This window comes from Electrophorus electricus, chromosome 2, assembly GCF_013358815.1.
Source record: "Electrophorus electricus isolate fEleEle1 chromosome 2, fEleEle1.pri, whole genome shotgun sequence".
Taxonomy (NCBI): Eukaryota; Metazoa; Chordata; class Actinopteri; order Gymnotiformes; family Gymnotidae; genus Electrophorus; species Electrophorus electricus.
In genome coordinates, this window is record NC_049536.1 from 14,520,378 (window position 1) to 14,542,657 (window position 22,280).

General features: G+C 40.2%; 2 protein-coding genes across 3 annotated transcripts; one reads left to right on the forward strand and one right to left on the reverse strand.

Moving 5' to 3' along the window:
* Positions 1 to 1,817: 1,817 nt before the first annotated feature.
* On the reverse strand, positions 1,818 to 10,330 carry fgl2a (fibrinogen-like 2a). Of its 2 annotated transcripts, XM_027014267.2 has the most exons (3): positions 9,612 to 10,330; positions 8,149 to 8,800; positions 1,818 to 2,479 (listed from the first exon to the last, which is right to left on the reverse strand). In XM_027014267.2, exons 1-3 carry the CDS (start codon positions 10,237 to 10,239, stop codon positions 2,260 to 2,262), a joined length of 1,500 nt encoding a protein of 499 aa, XP_026870068.2. In that variant the 5' UTR covers positions 10,240 to 10,330; the 3' UTR covers positions 1,818 to 2,259. The 2 variants fall into 2 exon arrangements, with proteins under 2 accessions (XP_026870068.2, XP_026870069.2); XM_027014268.2 differs by lacking the exon at positions 1,818 to 2,479 and having other exon boundaries at positions 6,763 to 8,800; positions 9,612 to 10,326.
* On the forward strand, positions 6,005 to 22,276 carry ccdc146 (coiled-coil domain containing 146). Its single transcript, XM_027014269.2, has 18 exons — positions 6,005 to 6,663; positions 12,020 to 12,102; positions 12,219 to 12,428; positions 13,869 to 13,926; positions 14,039 to 14,215; positions 14,288 to 14,361; positions 14,627 to 14,854; positions 15,014 to 15,200; positions 16,093 to 16,185; positions 16,395 to 16,565; positions 16,982 to 17,070; positions 17,369 to 17,533; positions 17,898 to 18,122; positions 18,375 to 18,603; positions 20,466 to 20,582; positions 20,681 to 20,818; positions 21,375 to 21,623; positions 21,981 to 22,276. Exons 1-18 carry the CDS (start codon positions 6,499 to 6,501, stop codon positions 22,179 to 22,181), a joined length of 2,859 nt encoding a protein of 952 aa, XP_026870070.2. The 5' UTR covers positions 6,005 to 6,498; the 3' UTR covers positions 22,182 to 22,276.
* The last annotated feature ends 4 nt before the right edge of the window (positions 22,277 to 22,280 follow it).

Sequence of the window (22,280 nt, forward strand, 5' to 3'; positions counted from 1 at the left end):
GCCCCAGGGCAAAATGTTTTCATAGCTTTGAGGTTCAGTGAGATCACAACATGTCAGTTCAAGTTCTGTATCATCAACACTGTAATTTTGGTTTCAGTATAATTATGCAGTGTATTATAGCATATTTTTCTGAGACCCATCGGGTTTCACTCAACATTTAAAACAAAGACAAAGAAAAAAAAGGGTGCATAAAAACAGATTTACTTCAAACTTTCGTGTCCTAATTAGGCTATTTTTAAGAGCTGAACAAAATGTAAATTAGCCAATTTCAAATTATTTTTGACTAGATTATAATAAGTTAAATTTTATGTAATATTCTGATATATATTTGGAGAAAAGTAATATGGTATGACCAGTCTTTGTCATCAATTAGCTAAGAGACATGAAAACATCCTTTTCAGTATAAATGTAAACACAGGACCATCATTTGTGCCAAATTAAAGTAATTCCTCTATAGAAGATGTTCCAAATTTAGGCACCATTTGCATTTTATTTACAGGAATGCAAAAATCCCATTGAAAATAAGTGTCATCAGTTTTAGCCATTGTTTTCACCCCATGAGTGATGCACGGGTCTGTGTAGAAAGTACGGAAGTGAACTAAACAAGTGCAGATTAAAAAAAAATAGTTTTACCACCTAGATAAAAAAATGTTATACCCTTCGACGTTCATGCTTAGTGAGCAATGTGGAGAGAAAAAAAATCACCTAAAATCTTTACAAAAAGACAAATCTAAAAAAATTAGCTGTGTATTTTCAATTGAAGTGTCTTTTGAATTAATAACATTTATCTGGGCTAGCACATGTTTATATCATAAAGCTACATTTTAAACCAGACATGTCTGCTTTTCTTCCTAACTCATGTTTCCCACCACAGGGAAGCTCTGGCAAGAAGTAGCTGCTTGGGATAGCTGTGGCTGGAAGGAGAGAGAGCGAGAGGAGAGAGAGAGAGAACTGGGCCTCCTGAGGATACCCGCAGTGTGGCTTGAAGCCTCTTTTTACATTTAAGTTGTCTTTTTTTCTCTTTCTCCAAGAGTTTCAATCTCTGGCTCTGTCACATATGAATAATTTCTTCCATCTTCCCAAGTAAACATAATAGACAATACTCTGTTTTTCCACATTCGCTCTGGTTTTCTACCACTCATATTTGTCTTTACTCAACTTTTTTTTTCTCTGCGTTCATTCATACATACTGTCTCTCTTTAACCATAGCGCCTTTCATTTGCTTCTGTTCCTCTGTCGTGTTCTCATGTCTTTTTCTATCTAAACATCTATAGCTCTACCTTACCAGCACCTTCCCCCTCTGCTTTCCCACCACTTGTCCTGCTCTGCATGGAGCTTCCTGTGTCTCAGCTCCTCTGCTGGGTTACTATAAGTGTGTCACTGCTGGGGGCTTCCTGTGTCTCAGCTCCTCTGCTGGGTTACTATAAGTGTGTCACTGCTGGGGGCTTGGTGAGCCTCCTTTATAGTTCTTGCCTGCTCATAAAGGTCTGTCTCTGTAAGGAACATTCTTCCACTCTTTACTGGACACAATGATTCATATAGCTACAGATGTTTTCTCTTCAGGACTGCTAAGGACTGCCAGACGAATGATGTAATGTGGCATGTGTAATGTAGGTTGATTTAACGTATTGCTTAAGAAATAATAAGACAATTACTTAAACACAGTTTCAGAATCAGTGTTCACGGTTTAAAAACTACTCTCATAAACCCCAAGGCAATTCTTCATTCCGCAAAACAGCATATTTTATGGCCTTTAATAAAATCTTATGTTCAAAAAAGCTCAACACCAGTGCAAAAATGCAAGGTGCCCTTTACTAATTTTGTCATTGTTTGGAAAAATCCATTAATAATACTTAATTAATAAACATCCAAATTAATGATTATCTCATTCATATAGAAAGGTGAGGAGCAACCCATTATATGCATCTGATACCTCCTTGATGTTCCAGATTCTTTTATGTTTTACCCCAATTTTTAAAAACAGGCTATTGTGAAAAATGTTGAAGTTCTGACAGATTGAATGCATAATAATGTAATAAAGCGCAAATGTAATATATCAATGTAATAAAATGCATACAAAATAAAATACTACTTAACGAGACTACAGCACATAAAGATTTTACTTTGGTGGAGGTAAGCCCATTACATCGCATTAGCTCTCTTAAATGACACTCACATGTCACACATCTTGCAAATCACTCTACTTACTAGTACCACCTAGTGGTGCGAAACGAACAGTACAATGTTTAAACAGTACATTTACATGGACTTCTCTTGGTAGGTCACGAAGAGTAACTCTCTCTCTCCCACAATGCACAGAAGATTTTGAAGTATCATGAAGATGCTAGCAAAGGAAGAGCATAAAAAACTGGACAGAAGGTAATTCTCTAAGAGTTCTAAACTACAGGTAGTGATGCAGTGATAGAGAAGGCAGATCTTGCTGTCGGTCCTGCTTTCATGTTTTCCATTTGACCAGAAGCTAAGGAAGGATGGGCAAGAGAGAGGTATTACAGTCAGGTTATGATCTGGGTGAAGATAAAAGTGGTGGAATTCTCAAGCAATAGTTTAAAAAAAAATTAATTTAGTGTATTTACAACATTTATCCAGGGCAATTTACAGAAATGCTTTTCTGTCTATTTGGAAATTAGTCCTAATGGTCCTAATATAGGTTTAATTCTAAACCAGCCATCAAGCTAAATGAATACTAGAATCGATAAGCATTAAAAATATAGGTATGTATACCAGATAGCAGAGAAATGCAATAATCTAGTCATGCGGTAACAACTACATATAAAACTCAAAGAGACAATGACTGAGAATGTTTGACTCTTTTAACTTGTAAATAAAGAAGGATAGAAGAACATCAGAGGAAATAACAAGATTTGGACAGTGTATATTTAATGGTAGTAAGAAAAAAACTTTTTACTGTTTATCTTAAGGAGGTCATGAGTAATCCGAGTTTAATGTAACAAAGGCAATTCATACACAGGAGAAAGAACAGTCTTGTAAAATTATGAGTATAGTAATCAACATTGTTGCTAGTAAAGATGCTAATAATTGTACCAAACTGTACCAAATCACAAACGCAACAATCATAATGAAAAACGACACAGTCCAGAGACCCAGAGTTGGTGAAAACCAGAGGATTATCAAACAAAGTAGAAGCTTAGTCAAAATCGGTATACCAAGAGAAAATCATAGCTGAAAACCAAAGAACACAGTGTTTAAAGGAATCAAGAGACAAAGAATAATTGAAAATTAAATACGTTTAAAGGAACCATTCAGATTTGCGGGCTAAACACAGCGCGACTGAAAAGGCCGACTGTATGTCAGTCCCATAAACTCATACTATCACGGGCTGTTGTTGCAAATGGGCTAGTGTGGCTAAGCCCTGCCTGTTTTTGAACTAATAAAGACGTCACAATAATCCATCATATGTTTTGCCATCCACGTCGTTTTATTTGCTGTTAAATACCTTGAAGCATATTATTTTCGCCTAATGTGCACCTAAGTACAATAGGACCATATAAAGGTAATAAGAAATATAAGATTTGGCTAAAATTAGCTAATTTAATCTAGGTATAATCTTTAAATTCACAGAGCCTATCTGGCAGGTGTTTATATTACACACAGTGAAATGCCCTCTTGATTAGATATCTATTGGGACTACTTTTTTAGCCCACGATGTCTAGCTCAACTTCCCACGTCAGCATTCAGTAGGCCTACTATTTGAGGCAGCCAGGCTATTAAAAGCAACACAGAGACTATAAAATTAAAAAGTTAAAGGAAATAAATGGAGGACCATAGCATAGCACTGAGTTCCCTTCGTAACACGGTCACTGTTTATAGTTGTTGTATATTTATCTAAGTGTATCCTGTTCGCGCCCGGGAAGAATAACACGTTTGCTAGCAATAGCGTCTATCGTTTAACGAAAAAACCTGCGTGTTTTTTCTTTGATGGCCTGTTTGTTTTGTTTAGTGGTGATATATAAAAACCATGGAGAATCTCCGCCACACATTTATGAAATATAACAGAAATGAAACAATAGTGTTTTAAAATTCTTTAATGTGAATATTACGCTATGATGTCGCATCAGAACAAAAAACGTACTTAGTGTCAATAACCCTTTAATCTAACAGTAATGTAGCGTAGCCAAACAAAATGTACAATTTTTAAAAGAGTGGAAGGGACGCGCATAGTGTTAACTTTATATAGTAAAGTATATTATGCGTCAAATATATAAATGCACACACATACACTTATAAGTACTACGTTAAAAACGTAATGATGAGAGAGGACACTTGAAACAAGCCATGAGAGTGCAAATTGTTCTACAGATGGATATCGGACGTCCTCTAGTGGACATTATATTTCAGTAACTAATTCCTTCTTCTGCTCTAAAGGTTGCTATGGGGACAGATGCACGCGTCCGACCACAGAGAGACTGAGATTTAGGAAATTGTTTAACAGCGGAGTTTTTTACTTATCAGTTTGGTTTTAATTATATGGAGCAAACTTGTATTATAGATGCTGAACGGTAAGTCAAAGCCTGTCAAATAGCTTTAAACGAGTTAGCTAAATTAGTATGGTATGCCTAGTGTAGCTAACTAAATAGATAGCTATCGGTTAGGTTAGCTAGGTTATCTTAGCTAACCTAGCGATAGCTAAATGAATTTAATTAAATATTCTATAATATATTGCTATATAGCTAGGTAGTTTGATGAGGCAAAGAAGAATTGAGAATTTGTGAGTTTATCATTATTTTTGATTTCTTTCCATATCAACAAACGCTGCGACTTTAAGTGAAAATCTAGAATAAATCTAGCTAATATTTATCAATAAACCAAGGTTCATCCTTCGCTATGAATTTCTTGGGTCCTGTGTCTACTGTAGAATCATTAGAATACCAACTAGGTTAACTAACCCTAGCTAATCTAGTTAACGTTAACCTAGCTAGGTTAACTAGCTAGCTACCGTTATTTTAGCTGGAGTAGAAAAAGAATTGTGGTTAGGCTTGCCACCATCAGTGTGAATGAGCAAGGGACAGCCACCGCCATCCATTACAGTTTAAAAATGTTGTTTTTAAACGTTTTTCATGTTTTTATGGATTTATAATAGTATTATGTAAACGCGTAGCTATAATATTTCAAGAATGTCGAAACACAAAGCAGCATATGGTTTAAAGTGCTTTATTTCAAGTATTTTTAAAAGCACAGAGAATTACGTGACTCGTTGATTAAAAATTTTATTTGTAATACTAATTTAACTGAAACAAATAACAGAAAGAGAAATAAACATAGCTAGCTAGTTTTGTCTAACTATCTAAATGGCTAACACTAGAGAAACATTCCTAAAACATGGAAACTATTAGTGTAACATTACGATCATTCACCTTTAGCTAATTAGTATTAAATGGAAAAATGTATTTCTCTGGAGCAGTTAATTCTCTCTCTCTCTCTCTCTCTCTCTCTCTCTCTCTCTCTCTCTCTCTCTCTCTCTCTCTCTCTCTCTCTCTCTTTCTCTCTCTCCTCGGAATATGTTATTCAATAAGTCAGTCATCTAGTCAGAAGAAGTGTCTCTTTGTGTCTGTCAGCAGTTCTGTTCAGTCAGTATTTACTGTGTGTGGAGCCAGTAAGCAATTTATGTCTCTCTCTACTTGCTCATACATAAGTACTTTTTATCACTCCTTGCTCCATTAACCAAAGGTTTGTTCATCACTGAGTTGGTACCCTACAGGTTGAAGTAAAGTGATATCAGGAGTTCGCTTGCCAGCTCCACACAGCGCCGGTTCCATTTTTTTTTAATTGCTCAGAAAGGTTGTCGTAAATGGAGAAAAGACGACGTTCACTTACGATCGCACTCGGCTCTCTCCCGTCATTCTCTACCCCATTCTATTTATTATGAGCTTCTCCAGTTGTTTCTTGTGAAACGGATTTGGTACTGTGAGGACGATCTGTAGTATATCTATGAAACAATGTATATGAAATTACGGTACTAATCACGTCCTGTGTTGATTCAGTAAGGGACGCAGCATTTTATTTATCGAGGCGTTATGATCCGGTACTATAAGGGACGGGTGGCAGCCCTACTTGTGGACCATTAGTAGCTATATGTGCAAAGAAAGTTGACTGGGCTAGTTTTACCTTGTCATTTCCTTACAGTTTGTCACTCTTATTACCAAAAATATAAACATGGTGCAGGTCCAATGACTAGAGCTGGGGCTTTTGTGGTGACTATTAATTACATGCCTATGTAAGGCAATGCTTTTTAAATTAAAATTTACCGTTCTTTAAGTGGAACAGTATTATTTTTTTCTTGCTAGAAGCAAGAGAATATGTTTCATTTTTTCCCATGATGTTGTATCACTGTGTATGTCATATTGAAGCCTTCAGAGAAATGTACAAAATAGGTTCCCAGTAAAACATCGCTAAAAGCAAACTTGACGGGTCTCACCAAATGTGAACGTACTCTACACTTTTTGTGAGTGTTTGCAGAGCATGAGTGATCCAAAAGGGAGCAGCAATCTTTCAGCCGGAGGTCATGAGGAGCAGGGTTCCAGTGAGCTGGAGGAGCCCATCTATGCATTAGCTCCAGAGGCTGATTCACAGGAAGAACATCCTAACCCTATCTCAGCCAGTCCAGCCCTGCAGTGTCTGGAGGAGGTAGAGGTTCTCACATGTCATGGCTCTCACATGAGCCCTCTTATTCATCTAACACCTTTCATGAGGCAATGTAGAAAAAGATAGAGACAGAATTTGCAGAATTAATTTTTTTTTTTTATTTTAATTTTGTGTAAATTGAGTAGTATTATGCTTGATTTATGAAACAAGATTATAAGACTTAAATAAGACTTCAGATATTCAGATCAGTTAGAGATAACTAAGAGCCACTCAAAAACCTGTGTGGAAACATAAATCAAAGATCATACAATGTTTCCAGTGTATTTTTATCTTTCAGTGTCCTCTTTTACCATTTTAAATGACTTTAAATGTACCCTTGTTATTAGAAGCACATACCTTGCACCTAGACTCACTAGCCACATTAATACACACCTTACACCCATCCTAGATTTGCCTGTCTTCTATAGGTGTTCAATCCCAAACTACTCCATTTGTTGCCATGCAACATTCATCAAGTCCATTACTGGTCAGGTTATGACATCAGGACCACTGCAGCCCAGATATTCTTGTTGCCCTGATGGCATCAGTCTGGTCCAACCTTTCTATCATTATATAAGTTTTTTTTTAACTTTGCTGTTTATAAACAAAATGCTAATAATATAAATGAAACAAAATGTTTCTCTTATGGTTACTGACTGATATCTTTTAATCTAAAAATTAGATTCAAAACCTGATTATAAATCAGATTCAAGAGGACAAAACTTCCAATAGTTTTGCAGGATAAAAACCTGAACTGGGCAAAAGTTCAATAAAAGCTATGATAAACCTACATTTGAATATTGAATATTTATGAATACTTATAAAACCAAGGAAAAATACACATAGAAAACCAAAATGTGATTAAAGTGCTTCAGTTCAGATTTTTGATAATATGGAAATACAGACTAATAGGCTATTATAGGCTATTTGTGTCATTCATGATCACAAACATATTGTCATACACATTCCAAAATTAGATGGTGCCGCCGCTATTTAACATCTTTTTAAACAAAATATTGTTGACTTTTTATATTACTTATAAAGGTGCTTAAAATAAAAAATAAATACTGTACATTTCCTTATTGACTCAACCCATTCTTGTTTCTTAAGGCTTTATGCTGCAACATTAGATGGCAGTATAAGACAGATATAAGAAGTCATGATCTTAACATTTAGAGCTGGATTTTGCTGTATGTTTCCATTTGCACTGTATGCAAGTCTCTTGGTGTGACATAACATACTTAACTCATATCAAGACTAGCTGTTGTTTGTTCAAACATGGTTGTTATATTTTTTGTTTGTTTGTTTGCTTGTTGTTTCCCTAAGTTTCCCCTTTAGTTGTTTTCCAACTATTACTAATACTGTGTTTTTTGCAGTCATAAGGTGCTTGAATGCATGAAAATCCTGTTTTCTACAGTAATACACACATTAGCTTAGGGTGCATAGTTTTTTGGTCTGATCATCATCTTGACTGTTTTAAATGCTTGCCTGTAATTGGTTGGGTAGTACTCGCTGGTCATGTTGTGCCATGTGCTCCAGAAGATGCCATCCCTCTTGCCTTTGTACTTTTTGTGGTAGTACTTGCCATTGAGGTTGGCTGACATGCAGGCATCAAACCACCAGCCTGATCCGTAGTAGTTGCCACAGTTCCCCGAAGGGTACATGTCATTGTCCTTGTCTGGGGTGGTGAAGAACTTCTGATCATGGTTGAAGCTCTTGCTGAAGTGCAGGGCATCCCCAGCTGTGCCAGAGTAACCGCTCACAGACAGACGATACTTGAGGAATTCATTTGCCACATAGAACATGTCATACTTTGCGTACTCGCGCACACCGTCAAAATCCTCAAGCTCGATGCGTAGAACCATGTCTCTCGTCTTGGTGAGCAGGTGGATCCGGTCATTACCGAGCCAGAATTCCCCATGTACGTCCCCGAAGCCCTTCTTGTAGTCGGTCCAGCTGCGGTTGAAATTCAAGCTGCCATTAATTCGTTGCTGCACCATGGTCCAACCCCCGCCATATGACTCCATGTCACAAAACACCTGAAAGGTCCCATTCTTGGGGTCAGGGGTAATCTGGTAGACTCCATTTTTTCTTTGACCCATGACTTGGTAGTCTGAGCAGTCACTAGGCACTCTGATATCTAGAACGAGATGAAATTTGTTTGTTCTTTTAGTTTATGTCAGATACTTTTTTCAAGAGTGAACTTAATTTATTCAAAGACTTTTGTAGTAATACAGTATTGTAATACAAAAGAAAAGCCTATTTAACCCAAAATCAAATTCTTTCTTAGCTGTTCTGTTGGGATGAGCTTTTTAAACAATGTTATCTTGGACCAGTTCCTTTGGATTGCTTTTTTATTTACGCATAACATAATTTTGTTATCATAATTTTCTGCATTTCATAATTTTAGATAACTTGGTTTGCAGGCACCAGACATAACTGGGTCTTTGCAAGAATTTTGCATATATTGTGGAGAAATCTTTGAACTATTCAGTTCAAGCCAGACTTAAAAGTTCAACATCTGTGTTTAAGATAGAGGGAAACATCCAGTAGGATTCACTTGGGCTTATTCACATTCATCAGGGATTCCTGGTAAATTGGTACAAGGCACGTTTCGGTTTTGTTAATAAAAAATTGATTATGACTAGTTTGCATTCCGCAGCTGATTTTTTAGAATTCACAGGCATATCTGCAAAGCTTCTTTTAGAGACCTGCAGTATCTCCACTGACAGATAAACTGCATGTAGTACCTCTGTAGAAACATTTGATCATCTCATTTTACAATGAAAAACATGCCTTAGATTCTGTAGAACCATTAATGTTGATTCAGATTGTTCTGCATTTTTCTAGATAGATAACCTGTAGTACACTTGTAGTATATATGGCTATCTATTACTTGTAGTATGTATAACTTTGTAAATCTTTGTTGAGATGATATATATAAAACTTACGTGCTGGGGAAGCCAGTACAGGGCACTGTGATGAGCAGGTGTTGTTGAGTCTGCTGATCACGCTGGTGATGTTCTCTACCTTACTGATCACCATGGCTTCCATTTTCCCCAAGCTCTGGTGACTGAGCTCATCCAGGCGCCCCTGCATGGTGTTGATCTGCCCTCGCGCATTTTTCAGGCTGGTTGCCATGCGGCTCATCTTCACCTGTATGTCCCGGATGGCAATGCCTGAGCTGTCGTTGCCGGGGCCTCTCGTATGCACGTCCCCTCTGCCCTTATCAGAAGTCTCTGTGCTGTCTTTGTGCAGACCCATGTCTGCCTGCTCTCTGCATTCCAGGCAGATGCTCCTCAGCTGTCTCACTGTCTCCTTCAGGTTCTGTAGCTCCTTCATGGTCTTCTCCAGCATACGGAATTGCTTGGGCAGCTGGATGGTAAGGGGAGGGAGGGTGATCTGGTAGGGACATTCCTCTTCATCTTTGCACTGGCCAGCAGGCTTCATCCTCACCTGAGGGCAGGTGTCGGACACAGGGGCTTTCTCTAGCAGGCCAGAGGCATCGACGTCCACAGAGTCCGAGTACAATAGCACCATTGCCAGCAGACTGTACACACACACCATGATCCGTTGCATGGTGTTGTCTAGCAAGAGAGCGCGAGCTGTGTGAGTGAGAAAAAGAGAAGTGCCTCTCACTGCATTAGCTGTGCCATTAATATCAGAGCAGAGACAAAGAGTGTAACAGTGGGTGGGGCAGAACTATTGTGTAATTCCATTCCACAGCAGTGCAGCAAGAACTAACAGCGCTAGAAGCAACACTAAACCTTTTTCTTAGAACATGACTCAGGAATCACACCCTTTTCCAGAATTCTTTGAATTTCCATAGCACTTTAAAAGTTATATAAGCCCACAGATTACCGTCTTCCTTTACACGCCTCCTCTGTGGCTTTCTGTAATATTGTTGATTTCTGTCATCTGCATTAAGTTTGGAGGGGAATGTCAGTATTTCTGTCTGATCCTATTCTTAAAGAAATAGTTTCATAACGAATTCATTATCGCAGTCTCTGAGTAAGTGCTGAGTAAGTCCTAAAAGCAGGACTAATTCATAGGAAGTCTGCCCATCTTTTCTAGCCAGTTTGTAATATTATTAAGAGGGAGGGAGAGAGGGAGTGACAGTCCAAAAATCTTTATAGTGAGATGGATACATTGTTTTTGTCACCTGTTCTTTACCCAGTTTTCATATATTTTACGGTAATAACAAGTGTGGGTCTTACTAATGCCTGTCTTTTGTACCTTTTGTACTGGGCCATTTTCATTTTAAGCCATTGCTAAAGTGCACATTTCAAACAGCACATAATTTGATCCATAAGTGTCTCTGTCTTACTTCAAAGCCCACCATGCACATGAAAGCCTCAAGCTCTAAACTCCATGAGCTAACTGCAAACTCTTACTCCTGGCTTAGAGTGCTCCTGCTTCAGACAATCTTCCAGAAACAGCACTCTTAAATAGAAACTGGCAACACAGAAAATCTGCCAGGCAAGATACATGACCAGCATTTCCTCCCTGATGTCTGCCATGTGTCTGATAGGTACTTTTAAGTATATTTATAATATCTTTAAATTCCTAAATGTGATAATAGCAAGCAGTAAACACATCACTGAAGAAAGTGTCTTCTCCAGTCCTAAAAAAAAACATGTTGGAAGAGATAAGCACATGGAGCAAAATGGTATTGCAATGGATATAACCATTTTGTGGTATTAGAGTACCTGTAGTTAAATGCAGAAATGTTATACTATTCTCTTTAGCTGGAAAAATGTAAAGCAAGTATCAGGTTTAAATTAGGTCATATCACATGGCTGCATGCCCTAGCTATCACATAGTGCAACAGTGCAGGACCCAAGGGCTTGAGGTTTTCTTTGTCAACTGAGTCCATTTGTCTCATCTGTGTGCTGTGTAAGGTGTGTGCCTAAATGACATTGCCGTGAGGCCAGCAAATACCTGAACCGTCAATCCACAGACTTATGGCCCTTTGATTTGTATTTCATCAGCAGCATATCGAGGCCATATGTTGACGATAAACTATTCTGAAAAGTATGAAGCTCTTTATGCTACACTGCTTCAAAACATGTTCAGACGTAGAGTTTCTAGTGGAAACAAACACAGATGTTCTCCATTTGTGATGGATATGATAACCCATTGAGAATAAGAAAAAAAACAGTCTGTTTGTCTGTCCTTTTGTTCAAGTCTGGGGATATACTTTTCTAACAAGTGCGCAACACTGGTCTGACTGAATCTACAAACATGTGGATGTATTCCAGATGCTCCTCAAACATGCCCAAGACAAACTGGATGTATTCATTCTTCAGGGGCTCTTGATATTTGTAATGATTTTATTTTTTGCTGAAATCCTCCCAAGCTCTTCGCACTGGGGAAGATCAGTGGGGATAAAATGGTGCGACTAAAGGCCAGTTTCAATCTTCTGCATGCCACCCTGAGGAGGTAAGACCTGACTCAACCTATTATGCAGCAGCTCAGACAGCATACTATACAACGGCTCAGCTACTATCAATTCATACCAAGTAGTAACTGCCAGTGGCTTTGCTTGTTTCTCAAAGTTCTCAAGAGTCCGAGCTGAAACTACTGCAGGAGGAGAAGCACTTCCGCACTGAGCTGGAGCATCAGCAGCAGGAGCTGGAGAAGGCCGAGCTGTTCCCAGATGGCCAGGACACAGAAACCAGCCACATGAGGAAGCAGATCCTCCAGTTCCACAACGAGCTCCGAGCGGCCGAGGAGAGGGAGTACCAGATGCAGTACCAGCTCGACTGGTAGGGGGTTCTTCTGACCTGACCCTTGCATTGGCTGATGGTCTTCCTTGGGACTTTGGAATGAATATTTGTACATTTGTGTACAAGGCAAGTGAAGACACACCATCACCTTTGCCCTGGAAGACCCCAGGCAACCATGTGGGTGCGTGTGCATAAATAGCAGTGTGACTGTGCCAAGTGAAGTCTGCTGCTAAAGGTTGCCAACACCACGCAAGCCTGTTTTTTCTCCCTCCGCTTGTCTCCTCTCAACACTTCTTTCCTTGTGTCCAAAAACACCTCTGCCAAAAAGCAGATACGTTTGTATAGAAATCAGACGCATACTGGAAGAGGGAACCTATTTCCTCAAGTCTTATCATAGGTCAGGATAAGGATATATGTAAGGGAGGGAGGAATGCTAGAATATGGAACCCCTGAGCCTTTGGCTGTATATCAGTAGATATGATATTTATGTCCGTGGTGAATCATAAATGAAATATTCAGTGTAATTAAAATCATCACTCAATAGATTCTTTCATGACACTGTAGTGAGCAATATAAGTGAATCATATATTCTGTGAGGCCATGCTGTTGCAACAGCAGAAAGGATCATTTACCCCATTAGACAGTGAGCACACAAGACCCAGATGGACTTTCCGCGGATGCCTGTAAAAATCCTTCATCCGTAGCCAGTTCAGGAATTCACCTTACTTACTGTGCTGTCAACTGCCTTTCTCTTGCTGATTCCCAAGTGCTAGCACTGAGCAAGCACAGTGGGCTTAACTGTTTATATGATAACAGATTTTTATATAAACAGATTAAATTGCACGGAATTGAAATCCATTAAATATTTACCATGAGTGTATGTTAAAAAAACAAATAAAGCTCCAGAGAGCATTTTATGCAACTGCCGTCACCAGTAAATTGATGGTGAAATTTTTCCTCAACTGATTAACCTGAGTTCACATTTTTCAACCAATTCAGAAACCCAGCTTTTTTCATTCTATAAAATATAAATGCCTTAAACCACTCAAATTCAAACTTCCTTGGAATCAAATAATTAATACAGTCAGAACAATTTATGTGTAAAAATGCAAGCTACCTTTGATTTTATTTTTTTTCCCTAATTACTTGAACATTTTCAAAATGAGTCAGGCCCCAGAACTCTGTGAGCATTTTTAGTCACCAAATTACTCAGAAATGACAAGTTTAAAGACTTCCTCTGATCAAATTTCACAATATATTGTTGGTGCAAATGTACACTTAGTGCTGAGCAACCACAAACAGTACTAAAAATCAAAAAGCTGCAACTGAAAAACAGAAACCTTTTTTTCCAGGTTCCTCTTGATTTCCAGGAATTTTTAGGTTCCTCTTTCCTGTAGAATAATTAATTGCTATCTGATCTCTATGGGGGAAAAAAATTCCTATGTGTTCCTATGATATGTGTTTCTGCATATTTTTTAGTCTGCAAGAGGAAAAGATTTGTCTTGAGAAAGACTATGGGAGCCAACTCAAGCCTGTAGTAAGTGTGATACATTATGGGGTGGTTGTAGTGTTCATTGTGTTTTAATTTCCATATTCGGGTCTTAAGTGTGCTTAATGTTCATTGCTGGATGGTGTGTGTACTCTCCTAGGATGAAGAGAAGAAGTACATGGCCCTGAAGGAGAGCTGTGAGGAGATGAAGAAGGAGATTGCCCAGCGGCGGGAGGAGATCAGGGGTTTAGCCGAAGACCTGGAGGCCCGCACCAAACAGCTGCAGAAGGAGCAGCAGGAACTAGAGGACAAGAAGGGGATGATCGAGAGCAGGGAGGTAAGCTCCATCTGTCAGTGAGAGAGCTCCATTTGTCCTGACCTTTGATGTGCATGTTGTCTTTGTCTACAGGCTGAACTGGCTCAGCTGCTCTCCATGCATGGTCATCTGGGGAAAGAGATTGAGAGAATCACACGCAAAAAGATGCAAGTACTTTAAAGCCTTTTTGATTCGTAGGGTAATGTCAAAGTGGCTCAAGCCTCTACTTATAAATATACCAGATATAGGATTGTGAGACAGTCCAGCATTTTCTGTAGTCACCTCCAAGTGTCAAGGAGCAGGTGGTGATGTGGAAATCTTCAAAGATGGAGGTAATAAGGCAGCGTGCTTGTGTGTGTGCATGCGTGTGTATGTGTGCGTGTGTGCATATGAATATGCTTGGGCGTGTATGCACGTGCGTGTGTGTAACAGGGACGTGGATACACATAAGGCTGCGCTGGAGAAACAGCTGCAAGACCTGGCGGAGGTGAAGACGAGGATGCAGGTGCAGTGCAGGCAGCTGGATGAGGAACGGCGGGCCGTGGCGAGGACACTGGAGGGCCACAGGGCTCACGTTGAGGTCATACAGAGGGAGAACAGCATGCTGCTCAAAGAGATGGAAATGACCAAGGAGAAGGAGACCGTCCTCCTGGGACAGAGGTGGATAAAATGTAGTGGATAAATAAGATATACTGTAAAAATCACGGTATGTTATAGCATTTTTTTGTTGTTGTGGTTATTGTTGTTGTTTTTTCTCTCTCAATGAAATGGGCTGATTGTAGATCTAATTCTGATGACTTCTGCTATTGTGATACCCAGAGGCGTGTTGGACATCAACCTGAGCCACAGCATGGTGGAGAGGAAGACCCTCCACGAGACCCTGGCACACCGGCTACGAGAGAAGGAGAGGCTGCTGCGGCACCTCAAGAAGATGCAGCTTAAGCTGAAGGTGGCCAGAGACGCTCTGCTCCACACGCAGGAGCACTACAACCAAACCAAGGCCCAGGTCAGTCACTAGTGCACGGCTGAGTGGACATCACCATGCCCAGCTCACAATACCATGACAGTTGTGGTTGGCTAAAGCAATTAAAGGGAAGTGAAATAGATTGTTCATGTGATGCACACACATATAGTTGCAAAACAGGAAGTGTAACTTTGACAAATGACTTTTATATGTCCATTTTCCTTTATATGACTATCATCTTTTGCAGTGCAGCTCAGCAAATCATAGTTTACGAATCAGCATTCTTTGAACATTTATCATGCCTCACTATGGATACACCAAAGCCTTCAAACTTCTAAAGTGTTCAAAGTATTATCAGTTCTTAAAATATTTAGTACATTAGAATGAAGAATGTAGACTGATAATTAAAATTAAGGGATTTTTGAGACCCTCCAGTGCAGCTCCTGACACAGATACAGCCAAGCTTTGATTGCTGGTATTGTATATAGGGACTTCAGTTCACACCAAGTGAATACATCCATTAGCTATTATCTGAAATGTTGTGTGTTATATCAGTGCCACTTTCATCTTTGTCAACACAGGGTTAGAGAGCTCAAACTTGTAGCCGATATAATTATTTGACAATAGGCAATTATTTACTAAAAAGCCCTGTTTATCTGGAAGGATAACCTTTACTTGCTGTGTAAAGCAAATGTACTGTTTTCTATAATCTAAATCTACTGGCTATATGCTGATCACTGATTAATGACTTTTACATTTTTTCACAGGCATGAGTAAAATTCATGACTGCTGTAACATAGTATATGCTTATTGAACAAAATAATTTATGTATTACTGGTTGAGTATGGTACAAAAATAAATTTCAGTAGAGCAAGACATGAGTAATACCATTTCTAAATTTGATAGCACTAATAAACATATTTGTTTCTTCCAGAGGGATATAATGCCTGGGAATGATGACTTGCTACGGAAAATGAAGGATCTGCAAAAGGAAGTAGACAGCCTCAAACTGAACTTAGTTCATCAGGTACTCCTCTGTTGTATAGAGCCTAATAGTCCACAAAGTTTGATAGACATTTATGTTGATATAAGGTACAGTTAAACAGGTAAAGTTAAACCTTTGAGCTCTCACGAAAAATTCTCACAGGTATGTCATTGTACATGTTCAGCTTTTGTTCAATTCCTCAGCTCATTGTCTGTGTGTGTATATGTGTGCGTGTGTGTGCATGAGAGCAGCAGTCAGTAACAGATGCTGAGGTCCATGTGGTGCAGCAGTGTGTAGAGCAGGAGCAGGCTCTGATAGGGGAGTCTAATCGGCGCCGAGGGCAACTGCACCACCTTCATGCCCTGACGCACATCAAAGCAGACGAGAGAGATCAGAAGAGCCGCGAGCTGCTCAAAGCTCAGGCACAGTGCCCCACTCCACTTCTGCACCACAGCTGCAATTTTTGCAAAAAAAACACTCCACACAGATCAGTTATACGGGCCTATAGCCACTTAGGTGTGCACTATGATGAGTTGCATCCAAAGCTAGCGCTCGACCTTGAAGAAAAGGTCAAGCGTAACCTAGTGATTTACTGCTCTGAACATCCCATGTCACACCCTTATGAATGTCCAGAAGCATGTCTTATCATACTTTTATATAGGCAACACGTCAGGCTTTATTTCAAATAAACAAAAACATTTGCCATTGATTTCTGTGCAGGCTCTGCATAGGTTCTCTTCTTAAAAATCGACCAAGAGGAAATGGATTCTGGAGTGCATATGGGTTGTATGAGCTAGCTCATGCTGTCATGAGCCAACTGACACCAATCTCTTTACAGTTAAGATACAGCCGAATCAAACAGGATGTGCGGGGCAAACAGCTACAGATTCTGGAGCACAAGAAGCAGTACCAGGACATTCAGACACGGTAAGCTCCTGGAAGAATGAAAGAGTTAAAAGGAAGTGATTCTACTGTGCTGCTAAAAAAAAAAGGGGGGGTGGGAATTGAAATAGAAAATCACACACTAAGCTTCTATTTCCTTCTCATAGTGTACATTGCATTACCTTTTGAAAAAGCTTGAATACTATCTAGTATTCCTATTGTACGTTTGTGCTAATATTATTCATCATAAAAATTCTAACCGTTACATATGTTGACTGCTCATATAACAGTGAGTCTGTATGCATATGCTGACCATATACTGTTGTGTCCCTGTTGTGGCCAGACTGAGCGTGTCTGCCAAGTTGTACGACATTGTCAAGCACAAGCGGAACAAGTGTGTGAACCTGATCCAGACTGCTACCCAGCGCATGGTAGAGATGAGGGAGAAGTTCAAAATCCTGGAGAATGAGATTGAGATCCTGCGCACCACTGCAGTCAATAAAGACAGGTTCTCTCATATTCATAACTCATTCAGTAAAGAGAGGTTCTCTCAAATTCATAACTCAGTCAGTAAAGACTATCCTTTTCATAACTGTGAGGTGTTAGACGGACACAAAACATTTTTCACACAGTTTACCCCCCGCCATGGGTGTAAATGAGTGATAGCTTAGATAAAATGTAGCTCAGGTACATGGTGTCATATTCGAACACAAAGAGGTCATTTTGACTAGGTAGCATACCGTATTAGCCATCATGTGCAAAAAAGTCTGCAACATCAGCTCTTAGGTCAGGGGGTACTGCTACTCCCCAGTGCAGTGTGGGTAAAAAAAAAACAACAACACAGCAGCGTCATTCTCCTGGTGCCTCCACAGGCTGCTGCAGAAGGCCCGTCTGAAAGGTGTCCACAGCCATGCGATCAGGGACAGCGTGAAGAATGACATCTCCAAAGTGGCCTTGGCACTCCAGGAGACGCGGCGGCAGAGAGATGAGCAGAAGCTAAACATAGACCAGCTTACATACACCATCAATGCCCAGAAGCAGGATCTGCTGTGCATGCGCCAGAGCCACGCCACCGTCATCCAGAGCTGGAAAAAGCGGTGAGGCAGCATGCGGCCCACCACGGTGATGAGGGGCTGAGAGGGTGGTGGTGGAGACAACTCAGCAGCTGAGCTGTTGAGCCAGTGGATATTCACCCTTAGCCAACAAAGCGATCTGGTGGGTTAAGGGTGAACCTGTGGTCTCGAGCCAAGGGTGGAATGTGACTGTTGCCCTTCAGCAGATATCTTCACAAATGAGCCTGGGTAAGAGTGTGTGTGTGTGTGTTTGTGTTTGGTTGGTATGTCTGGCAGGAGTGCACAGCTGTTGAAGAGAGAGGAGGAGATGCATATCTATTATGAGAAGGTGAATATGCAAGAGTGTGTGATCCAGGAGGGCTCCCTGGAGATGCAGGCCATAGAAGAGGAGATCCGTTCCCTCACAATGCTCAGCAATGAGGAGAGGAGGAAAGTCAACCTGACCAAGAAACAGGTGTTGTGCAAGAGAGTTCTGGAGGAGCAGTGCACCTTACTGCAGATTCAGGTAATAAGAGCACACAATATAATGTAGAGTTGATTTGTTCTTTACTCTCCTAAAACTATTGAACACTACAAATAATTTCTCAAAAGTCTGTGTAACATTAAAGCCTGAATTGTACGTACTTTTTAAAATGGAAAAATGTAATGACATTGTGTTTATTTACTTACTACCAAATACTAAATATGCAGGCCTTTTTTCTTTTGCTACTTTAAGTAATTTCTTAGTGTGCACTGCCATAAACATCTGCTGATGAAATCATATACGCATTTATCTAAATAGACACTCATCAGTATCTGCATTTAATGTAAACAAAACATATTGTCATGTACAATAATGTAAATATTGAGTTGTGTAGATGAAAAGTGTGAAACTGTTCGATTTCTGCTATCTGCACTGATAATGCAGCATTGACCATTAGTAGAAAGAATGCACAGAGAGACGAGTATAATAAATGAACTGGATGAAATCCACCCAGTTTTATACTGAGCCATGTTTAAACATCAGGCTTTCTTAAAATCAACATCTCCTAAATCAAGTGGTCTAAAACAAACACTTTAGCAAGAGATTTTCTTACAGCTTATGCAAGCCTGAGAGCCTTCCATTAGGGAAAGGCCTGGTCCTGTTTTGCCACAAGCTTCCTGTCATTTGCACATGTTGGTGATTTCCTGAAAACAGTGACTTCAGTCACGACACTGCAGTTGTGGATGCATTATAAACTAACTGCAGGATAAATTCCTATCTTGTGATTGCATGATAAACAAATTCCAACTTTCGAGAAGCTCTGCATGACCACACAGCTCTTTTGGCTAAATCTGTCTTCTTGTTGCTTGGGTTGTTCCACGCTTAATTTTACTCTGAGGTACCTGTTTTAATTTCTTTGCTATTATTGAGAGGGCAGAGAATTGTGTGAAGGAATAAGATTTCTGTTCTTCTCATCATTCCCATATTTTATTGTAACACTGAACTTGACTGGAGCACTGCCTGGGTTGTCTGGTCAGGTCTGCTTCAAGTTGAGGATTGAGCTGATGTTTTAAAAAAAAATGCCTCCATTCATTTATTGCTTTTTTCATCACTTTTAAATGCCAAAACTGATATGCACATACATTCATGCTTCTTCTCGACACCTGATGTTTTCTCTGTTGTAACATAAATGGAGCAGCTGAAATGTTGTCTAAGTGACTGGCATGGAGTGTGTGTGTGTGTGTGTCCAGGCTGACTGTATATGATTAGCTGAATGACACTGAGCTTTGCTCAGCAATAAACGAGCATCAGTGCACATTCAGAGCCAAGCCTTCACAATGTATAGGATCTTCTTGAATACATGATTCTATGAATAAGTCTAATTACTTAAAGACTTTATGTAAATAAGTTCAAAGCTGAACTGTCCCATAAAAAATTATGTTTTGTTGTATGACTTTCAGGAAGCACAGCATGTTTGTTACAAAACATTAATAGAAAATCCCCAAGAATCTTTTACAGATAAACTCTGAAGGTGTCTCAACCTGAAGGTGTTTTCTAGTTGTTGTCAAGTGAATGATGCCTGTTCCACATTTGAATTGTTCTCTCCTTTCACAAATTAATAAAAGAGGGAAGAGGCTGAGTAATAAAAACGTAATCTTACTTGCCACCATACGATACTTTTTTTAGCAGAGGCATCAGTAATAACTATGCATTTGATCTATTATCAGCTAAAGCTACTAAACCTAGGTCAAAGGAAAATGCAGGTTTTTGAATTCAACAAACAAAAGTACATCATTATGGCTAATTTGTGGGGGCTTGCGGGACCAATTAAAAAGATGAAATGGATTCTCTGTTAATTCTGAGTTCATGGACCTCTCCTGGTGTGTCTGCTGTGTGTATGCTAGCTGTCAGAGTGTAAGGACTGCATCATTGCCCTGGGGGACCAGGATCTAGAGGAACGATCACAAAAGCTGATTGGTGAAGATCCATCCCCTGTAGAGCTCATTAAGAAGATAGAACAGGTACAGTTAAACTCCACTATAGTTCTCTCACTAAGTATTCTCATAGCTATATGATTGTGCTTGTTCAACTCATGAATTCTGTGCCTGTCTGTGTGTAGTTGGAGGTACAGTTGGCAGAGAGAGAGGCCCAGCTGCTGGAGAAGGAGCTGGTTTATGAGCAGGTAACCCAGTTGTCGGAGCGCATTCGCACCAAGGCAGAGAATGGAAAGGAAGACACACTGATACTGGCAAAGAAGGTGAATTCAACGCGCGCACACACACACACACACACACACACTCTAACTTAATCTAAGCTTCAGTTACTGTTCATGATACTCATTTTAGCTCATACACTTGTAATGGCTCAGATACACTCAAACACTTAAGTTCAGAGTACCCTGTCATTTTCATTATCAAGTCTCACTCTGAAAACAGACAGAAAGGCATGTGTTTGGTGATGGACAAGCAGACACCCGTATGGTTTGTGCCTTCTGCAAACCAGAGTCCTGTTGAAACTATATGAGCAAATCTCTTACAGACACACACATCCACATTCTTATATAGAATTCCTCCAGAACAATTTAACATCCTTGCTTACTACTAAGATTGTGCGGTAGTAGAGAGTGAGTTTCCCTAAGGTGACATGGTTAACAACGCTGTCCTTTAATTTTACATTCAAGTGGAGTACTTAAGTGCTTGTGTGTGCGCGCGCATGAGAGTGCCAGAAAAGGAGGGTGGGTGAGGGAGAAAGACAGACAGAGATTCCGTGCTGTGTGTGTGTGTGTGTGTGTGTGTGTCTCTTTGTCTACCCAGGTGAACGAGCTCCAGGGCCGCATCAAGGAATGCACCAGGCAACTGATGGCAGTGGTGGCAGAGCTGGCCATGTGGCAGGCGCAGGCACTGTGCCTGGAGCAGGAGCTGCGCACGCGGGAGCAGCAGCTGGATGCGGGCCGCTGCAGGCTGGAGCAGGGCCTGCCGCCCTCCAACACCATCGAGCACGAGTGGCAGCGCTGCCTCCGTCACCAGTGCAGAAGGCAGGCAGACGCGGAAGAGCGAGCCCGGGTCAGCCTCCCATCCACTCACGTGCGCTCAAGCAAATATGTAAACTCGCATCACGCATTCAGTGAATGCCACAGCGGTTTCCACCGCTGACCAAAGGCTTTCAACCCAGACCTTAGTGCCCACCTGCCAGACTGCAGTTTTGTTCTAATGCAATTCCTAAAACATATTGACCAGATAAGGCAGGTTAAGATAGGTTTGAGAAGCTCTAAAATTCAATTAATTAAATTCTAATGATCATGTCCTCATGTGCACTGACGAAAGCACTTACTGCCTAAGTGAAAATTACTACTACTGCAGTTTAGGTGTGTACTAAAATTCACCTTCCTGATTCATTTACATTGCTGATATGTATATTAGATTGCTCAGGAGGAAGAATGGAGTCAGCACCCAAACGGAGTGTACACCACAGCAGAGTCCCGACCCAATGCTTACATCCCAGCTGTGGGCTCCCTGCCCCTCCCCAAGCCCTACGGTGCTCTGGCCCCCTTCAAACCCAGCGAGCCCGGGACCAACATCCGACATATCCGCAAACCTCAACCCAAGCCCATTGAGATCTAGAGCTCCATGGGAATGCTGACTGCACACAGTATAAATAAAAATACACTAAATAACTGTTCTCTTGAACAGTCCTTTTCCTTGGAAAGCCATCGGCAGCTG

What these genes read in the sequence shown, in the direction of transcription:
- ccdc146 (XM_027014269.2), top strand. Translation starts at nt 6,499, where the DNA reads ATGAGTGATCCAAAAGGGAGCAGCAATCTTTCAGCCGGAGGTCATGAG. An exon ending in ACAACCAAACCAAGGCCCAG is followed by an intron (nt 15,201 to 16,092) that starts GTCAGTCACTAG and finishes TGTTTCTTCCAG; the next exon opens with AGGGATATAATGCCTGGGAA. An exon ending in CACTGATACTGGCAAAGAAG is followed by an intron (nt 20,819 to 21,374) that starts GTGAATTCAACG and finishes TTGTCTACCCAG; the next exon opens with GTGAACGAGCTCCAGGGCCG.
- fgl2a (XM_027014267.2), bottom strand. Translation starts at nt 10,239, where the DNA reads ATGCAACGGATCATGGTGTGTGTGTACAGTCTGCTGGCAATGGTGCTA. An exon ending in TGTACTGGCTTCCCCAGCAC is followed by an intron (nt 8,801 to 9,611) that starts GTAAGTTTTATA and finishes ATCTCGTTCTAG; the next exon opens with ATATCAGAGTGCCTAGTGAC. An exon ending in TACTACCCAACCAATTACAG is followed by an intron (nt 2,480 to 8,148) that starts GCAAGCATTTAA and finishes ATCCTTCCTTAG; the next exon opens with CTTCTGGTCAAATGGAAAAC.